Below are 12,187 nucleotides of genomic sequence, written 5' to 3'. Positions count from 1 at the left end.
AAAATATTAAAATTGCCAGCAAATAAAATTAAGACCAACAACAAATGACCATGAAATAATACAACTTATTACAAAAACATAAAATGCAGAAGATATTCAAATACTTTACCTTTATCAGAATTATCTGAATCTTCTGAAGAAATCTGATCTGGAAAGAAACATAATTTTAAAAATAATGAGTTTATCTTGGTTTTACACATTACCTTAAACTGTTTACAAAGATATTTCTATCACAATATATTACACCTAAATATGTGCACATGCACAGACACACCATACATTCAAAGAAAACAAACCCTGAAGTGATTTTTTTTTTTGCATGAGGCCAAAGTTCATCAGTTTCAGCTCAAATACATTATCCTGAGATCTGTGGTGTAAAAAAGTTATCTAGTATTTCCAGAAGGCTTTCAATCCCAAAGTCTCAAGGAAATAATACTTCACAACTCTTTCTGGGATGCAATGTCCAATTCTTGGGTAAATTTTCCTTGCAATGTATATTTTTCAAAAGGCTCTCCCTCCCTGTAAAATAAGAAATTTGTCTTTTTTTTTTCCCTGTGCACCTAGGAAATTTTACCTAAGAAATTTATCTTTTTTACTACCTGTGCTACACAGTCAAGAAAGTTACACACCAATACTAATACATAATTACATATTTATATCTATGTGTATGTAGCTATAGCAAAACTAGGATTCAACTAACACATCTGAATATATTAAAAATTGAAGGTCTAAAATTTAAATTTACCTTCATTAGTCTTTTTTTTGGACTTCTTTTTTGCTGAAGAAGATAATTTTGTCTTCTTAATTTTTGGTTCTTTAGAGTTTGGTACAGCTGTGCCTCTTTTCTTGCGTGCTTTGACTTCTTTCCTCCTTTAAAAAAAAAAGAACGTATACCTTCTCTATCACATCTACTCCTCAAGTAACAGTAAATCTTAAGTGTCTAATTCAGTCAAACAGTTGTCATTTTTTCTGAAACATAACACTAGTCAAATTGAAAAAAAAAAAAAAAGAGTTAAAACAGGAAGCGCTATAGAAACAATAGAGCTCTATAGCTAAAGACAAAGGACCGAACATACTAAAGCCGCTAAAATGACAAAGATGCAGGTAACAAAACCAGTGAATTGGCAATCAATGACTAAATACAGAAAATAATGTCATAATGTGACAAATTCTTATTTATATTGAAATCTTTTTTTTTCCTATTAGCAAACAATTTTGCATACATGTAATGAGAAAAACACAATTAATATAGGTTTTCAAATATATTTTCACATTTGATAGTGACAAAACCTGAGGTATAAGAATCTCAAGCCTAAGAACCTGCTGCAGACCAACAATGTATTTTATTTTCAGCATTACTTATATAGGCTTATTGTATGAACATAGGCTAACTTTTTCCTGCTTCTTTGCACAAAGAAGTCACTAAAATTGTTTCTAAGTACTGCTCTACAGTTGACAAAGAGAAAATGTTTGACTGTACTCATTCTGAATTCAAGAGGTTTTACAATTTTAGTTCCAAAAAGAAGGAAGACAAATCAAACTAATCTCAGTTAGTTAATTCTCCTTCTCAGTATGTGCCTACACGATGCTTTAATTAAATTGAATATGAATTAACTTTTTAAATGGATTAATTAACTATCTTGGATATATCCATCTAGAAGCACCTTTGATTTGTGTTACTTTAAAAAAGAAATAATAATTTCCTAGTCAAAGATTTCCCTTTCATATGCTTTTCAGATAATTGCACAGCTTAATTACTGAGCCATGCAACTAAATTAATGTCACATCGAGATTCAGAAAACCATAAAAACTGAATATCAATAGTTGCAGAATTCATCAAGATTATAGATAATAATGAAAAACAAATCAAATCTTAATGCACACATTTTATGGGTCAAAATTAACTAATTTTCTCTACTATTAATAATTGATTCTCAAAGAAGAACAAATGCTCAAATTCAAAATTTCAAAGCACAGTCACTTGAATCACACATAAACCCACTACTTTTAAGAAAAGGAGAAGCATTCCAGGTCTTCAACACAGTAGGAGAGAAAACAAAAAAAGACAGTGTTTTGCATAAACTTTCAGAAAAGAAAAATAATCACTGGGCTGAAATTAAGCAAAGGAAACTTTCATGGGGGTGGGGATGAGATTCTTCTATTTTTAGGGGTTTTGTACTTTCATTAGCACAATATCCAACCCTCAACAGCGTCAAGCCATTGACTTTATAACAACTCCAGAACAGAACCTATTTCAGCATAAATGAAGTTTCTAACCATCTAGCTGAAGTTTTTCCCCTATTTGTTGTTCATCATAACTGTAATCTATCAATAATTCAGCCCCTACAGTTTCAAAATATTTCATTACCGGTGATGAAAGTTTAATTTGCAGGAACATTCTGGACACAGTCCTGAAAAAGAGAGAACGAGAACATTGCATCCATCTATTTGATAAGCATAATTAACAAAACTTATTAATACATATATTAAACAAGTTAGAACACTGTCTTCCGACTTCAGTAGCTTTTCCTTCAAAACAAAAGGTACGGTGTAACTGCAGCCAGGGCTGAGAAAAATACCATGATAAAAGTCTTTAGTACAAACCTGGAGAAAGGTCACAGGTTCAGCTCTGGCAACACTTCATTAAAAAGTATCAGTGCTTATCACGTACAGATATTCGATCTTATGGATCTTTGCGAACAGATTAAATTGTTCTACAATTATACTGAAAACCCATAAGTCCCTTAGCACTTTGCCAGAGGCCAAGTGCTGCCACAGGAGTGTCTTGTGCACCAAAGAGAAAAAACATTATTAGCTTGTTTTAACAAAATACCTGTGTAACTGTGGTAAGTTTAATTATCTGATGAACATATCAGAATGTACACCACATTGAATTAGAAAATCCCACTCAAGAGGCAAGACTGGGAAAGGAAGTAATTTAATTAAAGCTGGAATTTTTGGAAGAAACATAAGTATTGAAAATAAAATCAGCAGAGCTGAAGGTGTCTAAGAAGTTGTCCAGTCCAAAGCCCTAAGGACTCCCAGGTGACGTAATTGATTAAGAAATGACAATTATAAAACTCTCCTTGCAATGCTGTATTGTCTGTTGAAATCAGACATGCTTGTATACAAAACAGTTTATAATCAGTTATTCTAATTTTATGACACCACCAATTATACAGCATGAAGTGCTCAACATGTAGCAACTTTGTGATACCTAATAATAGCTGTCCTCTCTAAATCAAGACCATCATACCACCTGTAATTAATTTAATTATCTTCTATCCAGGATTTTCCATTTGGTACAAACTAATATTATCATTGGGTCTCACTCGATAGCTTTTAAAGCACAAGATATTTGTCTTCTTTTAAGTGTACATATCCTTGAAGGGCTGACTTACTCAATTTCACAAGTGCATTCCTCTTTTCACCATGTTCAACGTAACCAAAATTCACCTCCCAGCTTTTCAGGCCTTCTTCCTCATCACAGTGCTTATTTCCACAGGAAAACTGACCTTTAAAGAGGTCAAAAACAGCAAACCATGACTCAATGATTAACAAGCATAGGTTTGGGATTGTTATGTACAGTTTTGCTCAGTTTTTGATTTTTGTTTTCCACTTCTTTCAAATAAAAAGCCCCAAATCTGGAAGTATTATCTAGATTAAGGAAACAATAACAGATAATGACAAAGCAATCACTCATACTCATCTAATATTGCACATTTGCAAAGAAAGAACATAACTTCAACTGTGTTTCACAATGCATAGATGAAGGCATATGTTATGAAATAATAAGCCTAATATTGAACTCTGAAGAAATGAATATCACTAGCATATATTCCATATCTTAAATGATTACTTAGTAGAGGACGATGGGTCAGGAGGTGTGATTCAGACATTCATCTTTAATTACTCAAAGTATCATATGTGTAAAAAACTAAGATGTTCATGTTCTCACTACCTTACTAGTACATCTGACATACTGGACAGAAAATTTGTATTCTAATGACTTTCCATAAACACTTTACTTTTCTTTCAAGAAAAGGAAATCCAAATCTATGTGAAACTGTATGGCAGCTTTAAAAGCTTCCCTCAGTTTATTATGTTAAATACAATGCTAATTTTAAAATAATTCACATACAATCAATGTTGTTTACACCACAGGGTTCCCAGTATTGCAGTAATAAAGATACATCTATTCCCTCTGCAGAAGACTGACTTGTATGCAGAGCTGGCGGTAAGGACGCGGTGGTAAGGATGCCTATTAATAGGCTCACAGGCAGGACTGTTGGTGAACAACTAACCTCAGAACATTCTGCTTAAGCTGCTAACTAATGGATTGGCAGTGTTCTCAGACACTTCAGTTCTGCAATGTAAAACCATTTGCAATGCTAACACTTGAACAAAACAAAAAAACCCCAGGATTCCCAGTTTTAAAAAAGTTTCAAATTAATATACGCTATATTTGTTTAACTCTATGTAAGGTATGGCTATCAGTACACTGTGTCATCAGGAACAATCTATATCCGTTGCAAAGAAGTAAAAATCCACAAGGAAAAATTTATACTATATAAAACTTTTTGGAGCTTAACTAGACTCTGCTTACTTCCCATCTTCTGAAAAAAATCCCAGAACAAACCCAGAAAAGCAGGTAGAGAGAAAAGAGAGATATGTCTTTTTTATTTATTTATTATTAGCTATTTTTTACAGTATGTAAAATCAATTTTGGATATTCTACATTTTGGATGTGAAACTGGATATGTTCACAAGAATATAGTTGGAACAGTATCTTCATATTGCTAAGGCAAGCAAGTTTCCTTATGCAGCTGGTACGAGAGCCTACCAGGGGTGGTGCCCTGATTGACCTACTCTTTACTAACAGAGAAGGTCTGGTGGGAGACGTGAAAGTTGGGCACTGTCTTGGGCAGAGCGACCATGAAATTGTAGAATTCTCTATTCTTGGAGATGTCAGAAGGATCACTAGCAGAACGGCTATCCTGAACTTCAAGAGGGCGGACTTTGACTTGTTCAGGACGCTTGTTGCAAGGGTCCCTTGGGAGTCGCTCCTTAAGGGTAAAGGGGTCCAGGAAGCCTGGACGCTCCTCAAGATGGAGATCTTAAAGGCACAAGAACAGGCTGTTCCTGAATGCTGTAAGGCGAGCCGTAGGGGAAGAAGACCGGTGTGGATGAACCGGGAACTATTGTTGAGGCTCCGGAAGAAAAAGAGAGTCTATGTCCTCTGGAAGAAGGGACAGGCTACTTGGGGAGATTACAAAGAAGTTTCTAAGGTATGCAGGGAGGAAGTTAGGAAGGCAAAAGCTCAGCATGAACTCAGATTGGCCACTGCAGTAAAAGAGAACAAGAAATCCTTTTACAAATATATCAGTGGTAAGAGAAGAAATAAGGAGCATTTACACCCTTTACTTGATGCAGCGGGGAATGTGATCACTGAGGATAAGGAGAAGGCTGAGGTCCTCAACGCCTTCTTTACTTCTGCCTTTAATAGGCAGATCAGTTATCCTCAGGGCACTTTATGCCCTAATCTGGAAGTCTGGGATGCCAGGCCGAATACACCCCCTGTGGTACAGGTGGAGACAGTCAGAGAGCTCCTTCTCCATCTGGACTGCCACAAGTCCATGGGACTGGACGGGCTCCATCCTAGGGTGCTAAGGGAGTTGGTGGGGGTGATTGCCGAGCCGCTCTCGGCCATCTACCAGCGGTCCTGGTTATCTGGGGAGGTCCCGGAGGACTGGAGGCTTGCCGATGTGACTCCCATCTACAAGAAGGGCCGTAAGGAGGATCCGGGGAACTACAGGCCTGTCAGCCTGACCTCAGTACCTGGGAAAGTTATGGAGCAAATCATCTTGGGTGAGATCACTCGGCATATGAGTGGCATCCAGGGGATCAGGCCCAGCCAGCACGGGTTCACGAAAGGCAGGTCGTGCTTGACCAACCTCATTTCCTTTTACGACTGGGTGACCAGACTGGTGGATGAAGGAAAGGCTGTTGATGTGGTCTACCTGGACTTCAGCAAGGCCTTTGACACGGTCTCTCACAGTATTCTCCTAGGGAAACTGGCTGCCTGTGGACTGGGTAGGTATACCCTTCTTTGGATAAAGAATTGGCTAGGGGGCCGTGCCCAGCGGGTGGTGGTTAATGGAGTCAAGTCCAGCTGGCAGCCTGTTACAAGTGGTGTCCCCCAGGGGTCGGTACTTGGGCCCATCTTGTTCAATATCTTTATTGATGACCTAGACGAGGGGATTGAGTGTACCCTCAGTAAGTTTGCAGATGACACCAAGTTGGGTGGCGGTGTTGATCTGCCTGAGGGTAGGGAGGCCCTTCAGAGGGATCTGGATAGGCTGGATCGCTGGGCTGAGCTGAATGGCATGAGGTTCAACAAGGCCAAGTGTCGGGTCCTGCACTTTGGCCACAATAACCCCATGCAGCGCTATAGGCTCAGAGCTGAGTGGCTGGAGGACTGTGAAGAGGAAAGTGACCTGGGGGTGTTGGTTGATGCTCAGCTGAACATGAGCCGACAGTGTGCCCAGGTGGCCAAGAGGGCCAACGGCATCCTGGCCTGCATTAGAAATAGTGTGGCCAGCAGGAGCAGGGAGGTAATCATCCCCCTGTATTCGGCGCTGGTGAGGCCGCACCTTGAGTATTGTGTTCAGTTTTGGGCCCCTCACTACAAGAAAGACATTGAAGCCCTGGAACGTGTCCAGAGAAGGGCAACAAAGCTGGTGAGGGGTCTGGAGCACAAGTCTTATGAGGAGCGGCTGAGAGAGTTGGGATTGTTTAGTCTGAAGAAGAGGAGGCTCAGGGCAGACCTCATTGCACTCTATAGCTTCCTGAAGGCAGGTTGTGATGAACAGGGGTTTGGCCTCTTCTTCCAGGCAACAAGCAGGACCCGAGGAAATGGCCACAAGTTGTACCAGAGGAGGTTTAGATTGGACTTGAGGAAAAACTTTTTCTCTCAAAGAGTGGTAAGGCACTGGAACGGCCTGCCCAGGGAGGTGGTGGAGTCTCCGTCCCTGGCAGTGTTCAAGAGGCGGCTTGATGAGAAGCTACAGGATATGGTTTAGTAGCTGTGGCAGCAATGGTAGTGGGAAGACGGTTGGACTAGATGATCTTATAGGTCCCATCCAACCATGTGATTCTATGATTCTATGAATTCTTACGCAAACCAGAACTTGACTGTGTAAACCACCATAATTCTGTGCCCTTACACATTTATTTGCATTTATGACTGTCTAAATATTTGAAATCGTGGTGTTTTTTTTTTTTTTTTTTTTTAGTAGAACCCTGCTCCATACCATACACATGTATAAACAGCCAGGCTTCTCTTCCCCTCCTTTCACATTACAGTCCCTACAATGCATATTCAAACCTTGACTTGAATACAGAATTCCACTATTTCTGAAGGCTTTTTCAGTAGCATTTATCTCTCTAGTATATGTGAATGTCATAAAAGCATTAAAAAACGTATTTTCACAAAGTAAGAGATTATTATAATCCCCATTGTGTCTATGGAGAACTCAAATCAAAGAGAACTACAGACCAGATTATTTACTTGAAATATGACTTTTCCCACAGTCAGATGTCCAAGAAAGGTTGACAGAGAAACTAGCGTGCCGAGAAGACAGTTATCTAATTTAATCAGCAAGAAAAATGTATGTCCAAAATTCCATTTCCATCTGAAGTTATCTCACCTTGCTATGAGCTAGAGGGAAGTTGCTGCCTTCATGTTCAGAATTATAACTCTTACAATCTGGCTGTTACATGTATGCTTTCAAAAACTATTAGCACCTTCTGTTTCTTGCAGAAGAGCAGAACAGGTGGAAAAATACAAGTACTACAAGCTAAACAAAGTACTGAAAATTAAATATACTAAGGAAATGTAGAGAGCCAAAAGACTGATTTTAATGCATTTTGATCAGAACTCAGATGTACCAGATTGGTACATGGATACATGGTGCATTATCCAGGTACTGATACTCTGCCTATTTTCCATGGAGGAAAATACAGAGCAAAAATAAATGGAAACAGGTTTGGAAGAACATTTTTTTTAAATAAGGTAAAGCACATTATATGTGTATTTATAGATATATAAAATAGGCTAAGAAAGACACTACTATGCTAAAAGTGAAACATTGGTTCAATGAAATAGTGAAAAAACAGAGAGTAGGTCAATTTGCAGGTATTAAACCCTATTTTGCCAAATTATATCTCTGGTTTGAATATTTTACTACTTAATCTACAAATAAGCAGAAAATAGCAAATATACCCACATGTTCAGCTTTGCTCTTTCTGCATATTGCTGAAAGTCCTATTTCACCTCTACCAAATGAACTTGTTATCTGTTTTCCTACAGAAAAGTTTTACCACTATCACCCTTTGCCTTAAATATCTTTTATTTTAAAATTTTACACCACACCTTAATATTCATGCTCTGAAAGTAGAGAAAAAAGTACTTGGGAAGGCATGTCAAATATATTTTTTTAATAGCTTTAAAGCTTTTCATTTTAAGGATTTATCTTCAGGCCAACTAACTCATGTGCCTACTATTCACAGATTTATAAAATGTAAAGCAGCGTTTCTACCTTAACTTCAGATTTTAATTAAGAAAATGCCCATTTTGTGGAACCATTTATTGACACTGGCAACATATTACACCATTAACTGTGATTAAGGTTACATTTTAAATTTAAGGAGATACAACAGCAATCTCCAGTATGACCTCCTTTCAAAACACCTATGGCAAAAAAAAACTGGAGTGGGAAAGAAAAGAAGCAAAATAAATAATCCGGCATTTACAATTAGTAATACGAGCATACCTCTCGTTTCACTCATCCTAACCATTACTCTCCATGACTTTACAAAGACAGACATTGAAAACAAAGGAATCAAATGTGAGTAACCCATTCCTATGTTCCCTTCTTAACATACTCCAAAACCGTAGTACAGTCCAAGCAGTTTTCATCACCACTATTATTGTCACAGCTAAAATAAGCACATGCTTTCCCCTTTTTAATGTGAATTATTAGACAGGTAGGTATCAATGCTTTATTACATGTAATTAAAGCAATTTACATTACTGATTTATAATTAAAAATAGGAAGAAAAGGCATTAAAGATTCACACCTTTTTAAAAATGATCATTTGAAATGACACTTGAAAAGAGTGTTTAATACACGAGGTAAGGTTGAATTCTTGCGCCCCCTTCACCTATATTGGTGAAATATACGATTTCCGAATTCTTATGTTCCAATTGTACGTTTTCCATTAAGACTTCATTAAAAAGCATAAAATGTGTAATTCTGCACTTTCTTCCACATTTTAAAATATGGAGTACCACATATTAAAAGTACAATGCAGTATTTTTCCTCATGAAGACATAATTGTTCATAAATTGCTAATTTATAATTTAATTTTAATTATCTTTTTGAAGCATTTGATAAAGCGTATAAAAATATCAAATGTAACTACCTGTTAATGTAATCTGTAGTTCTGAATGCAACATATGACTACAAGTACCTTTAGGAGCTTTAATCTTTATAGTTTAAAAAAATCTCCATTAATGTTCACACTTCCTCCTTTGAAATATGATACACTTCTTTTTTTTAAAATGTATTTCTAACTTCTTGTAATATAGTACCATAAACTGAACTATTTACAGAACTGTTCTGATCAACAGTATCACTCCCTGCAGTTGCCTTGTGTGTGCATGCATGACTTCGGAAAACCATGTATGCGTATAAAGATCCACCCACAGGAAGAGCAATACATACACATCATATTCTTGCTAGTTCAGCTATTTAAAAAAGTCCATGTGCCTAGCCATGGAATGGGGACCACTGTGCAAAGTCCCAGTAACACATAGGTAATAACTCACACACGGAAGCAGACAGAATAAGCTACTGATTTAGAAACAGGACTGGGAGACATTCCCACTGGTTCCCTGTGAAGCTTTCAAAACCTATTTAGCCTAGAACAGACATCACACATGAAACTTTAATTTAAAAGCTAACATTTTGCAAAACAGCGTTGGAGAAACTGTTAAGAAAATTATTTCCTGAGGAAAAGTATTGAGAGACTTCAATTAAAGGTATCAAAGACTAATGACGTAACATAGAACTACTGGAGAAAAGCAGCTGAAAACCATATCCATTCAATTCTACATTATCAAATGCATTATGTTGATGTTCATTACAAATCTGACCTTGTGAAAATAAACCACATGTTCTCTTAAGTTTAATATACGCAGATCAGTGTGCACTCTAGAGCTATGTGGCATAAAACAGCAAAGTTAGAAGCTAGGTAATTTTTTTTTGTCCATTATTATCTAATAAACTTAGCAGTACTGTCAAAAACTGTGTAACAAAATTATGCCAAAAAGCAGCAAGAAAAGCATCAAGGAGAAACATAATATAAAATGAAAAGACAGCATTACCTTTTCCTGAAATTACTTCTTTCTCATGTCGCCATCTAAATCCAAACTGTTAAGACAAGAACCAAAATTAAATTATGAATAGTCAACATATTCAGTAATGTAAAGACTAATTTTGGTTGATTGATGTCCTGCATGTGGTTCATCCATTCAGTTCTGGTTAGTAAATTTTAATCTCTTTCTCTTTTCTTAATTAAAAATATCTCTCTGCCTCTGCTTGCCAGAAGGATTCCAATTTGCACATGCAATTTAAATTCCAGTAGATGCTGCTCAGTACTGAACAGCAACTTTCTAAAAGGCTTCATAGCAGGCAGAAGAACAAATAGGAAATTAGGATAGACTGACTTTACTACATACTTCATTGCAATCTTGTCCACACTAAAAACTGAGAAGACCACTGCAATACCGAAACGTCATATTAGCACATATCAATGGATCATCTCTTACACTCTAAAGACTAAGACAAAAAAAACCCCACAACAACAACTATGTTATATAACTCTTTAAATTGCCTAGAAACTTCACATGTAGATAACCCATTCAGTATTTTTGTTTTCCAGTAGAATCTGCTTCATCCTCTCAAAATTGCAAGTAGTCTAGTGAAAAGACTGAAGATGGAAGGGAGTGATGACAGCCTGAGGAAAAAAAAAATATTTTCACTAACAAGTAGAAAGAGGGGATAAAATTCAGAGGCACACAACTTCTCCAAAAAGGGTTATCTTGTATTTTCATGTAAAATTCATGAACATAGGCTGACAATAAGAGAAAATTGCTGCTCTGTAAGCAAAGCACAGATTACTGAACTTCATGTTAAAAGATGGGGAGGGGAGAGGAGAAGAAGGGTTAAAAAATCAAAGAGGTACAAAAATGGTTGCAAAGTCCATCTTCGGCACCTGAGTTCCAAAGCGTCCTTCGTAATACGAACCTTCTCTTGGTGCAATCATAGATGGAATCCACACAAATGTGCATTTTGTAGATGCAATGGCATAAATTCTGTAATATACTGGATCAATTTTCATTGGTTTTAATCTAATTTTAAACACTGTACAGAAGTACATGTATCTATTGCTGTGTGCAGTTAAATAAACCATAATAATTCTTTATCTGAAGGGTAACAGCATGGTGTTCTCATGCATGAAGCAGTATGTGGTTCAAAAAACATCAGAAAAAACAGGGGAACAAAAGTTTTGGCTTTTAAGAATGTTTCATAGTCTCATATAAATGCTTTGTACCTTAATAATAAAGCTGAAAAATATGAGCAGAAAGACATCAGTAGCCAAATGTTTAGTTACCACTCATTTTCCCCAAGTCAATATACTACACAGAAGATGTCTAAGAAAACTAGAAATTTGTACACCAACAAAATATTTGCCTCTCTAAATCTGTCCACTAATTTTCAAATTGGTATTATAACATAAACAATATTTTCAGCCCTGTTGATTTCACTGGTAAAAAAAATCACAGGAGAAGGTCAGGTTCTGCTGTCATACTGTGTATGACGACAGTTTGCTAAGGCTGGATCAGGCTGTGCTAGGCCTACTCTACAATCTGCAGTGTGGTCTGAAGTTACCATAATACCACTCACGCTTCAAACAAAAACTAATCGATTGTAAAAACCAAGAACTGAGCTGAACAGTTCAGTGGAAATAGAATGCATAATGTATCTGTAAATGTACAATTCATGATCAAAACCAGTTGATTCAAAGAGTGACGGCAAATGGTTTTGCTCTTTTAAATGAC

The 12,187-nt window shown here is 36.9% G+C and overlaps 1 protein-coding gene across 4 annotated transcripts in view; it reads right to left on the bottom strand.

The window, feature by feature from the left end:
- LOC104486597 (protein FRA10AC1 homolog) overlaps nt 1-12,187 on the bottom strand; it is a 34,385-nt gene that overhangs the window by 7,461 nt on the left and 14,737 nt on the right. For all 4 annotated transcript variants that reach the window (XR_015259113.1, XR_015259114.1, XR_015259112.1 and 1 more), the window contains exons 8-12: nt 10,451-10,496; nt 3,402-3,515; nt 2,369-2,411; nt 746-870; nt 110-148 (exon numbers count right to left, since the gene is read on the bottom strand). Coding sequence is in view for 1 of the 4 variants with exons in the window: in XM_086752763.1 (XP_086608889.1) it covers nt 110-148; nt 746-870; nt 2,369-2,411; nt 3,402-3,515; nt 10,451-10,496 (367 nt within the window). In the remaining 3 variants the exon portion in view is untranslated. The remainder of the gene's footprint in view (nt 1-109; nt 149-745; nt 871-2,368; nt 2,412-3,401; nt 3,516-10,450; nt 10,497-12,187) is intronic.

This window comes from Chlamydotis macqueenii, chromosome 7 (genome assembly GCF_036417535.1).
Source record: "Chlamydotis macqueenii isolate bChlMac1 chromosome 7, bChlMac1.mat, whole genome shotgun sequence".
Taxonomy (NCBI): Eukaryota; Metazoa; Chordata; class Aves; order Otidiformes; family Otididae; genus Chlamydotis; species Chlamydotis macqueenii.
The sequence above is the reverse complement of the archived record's forward strand: the minus strand, read 5'-3'. Positions and strand labels throughout refer to the sequence as shown.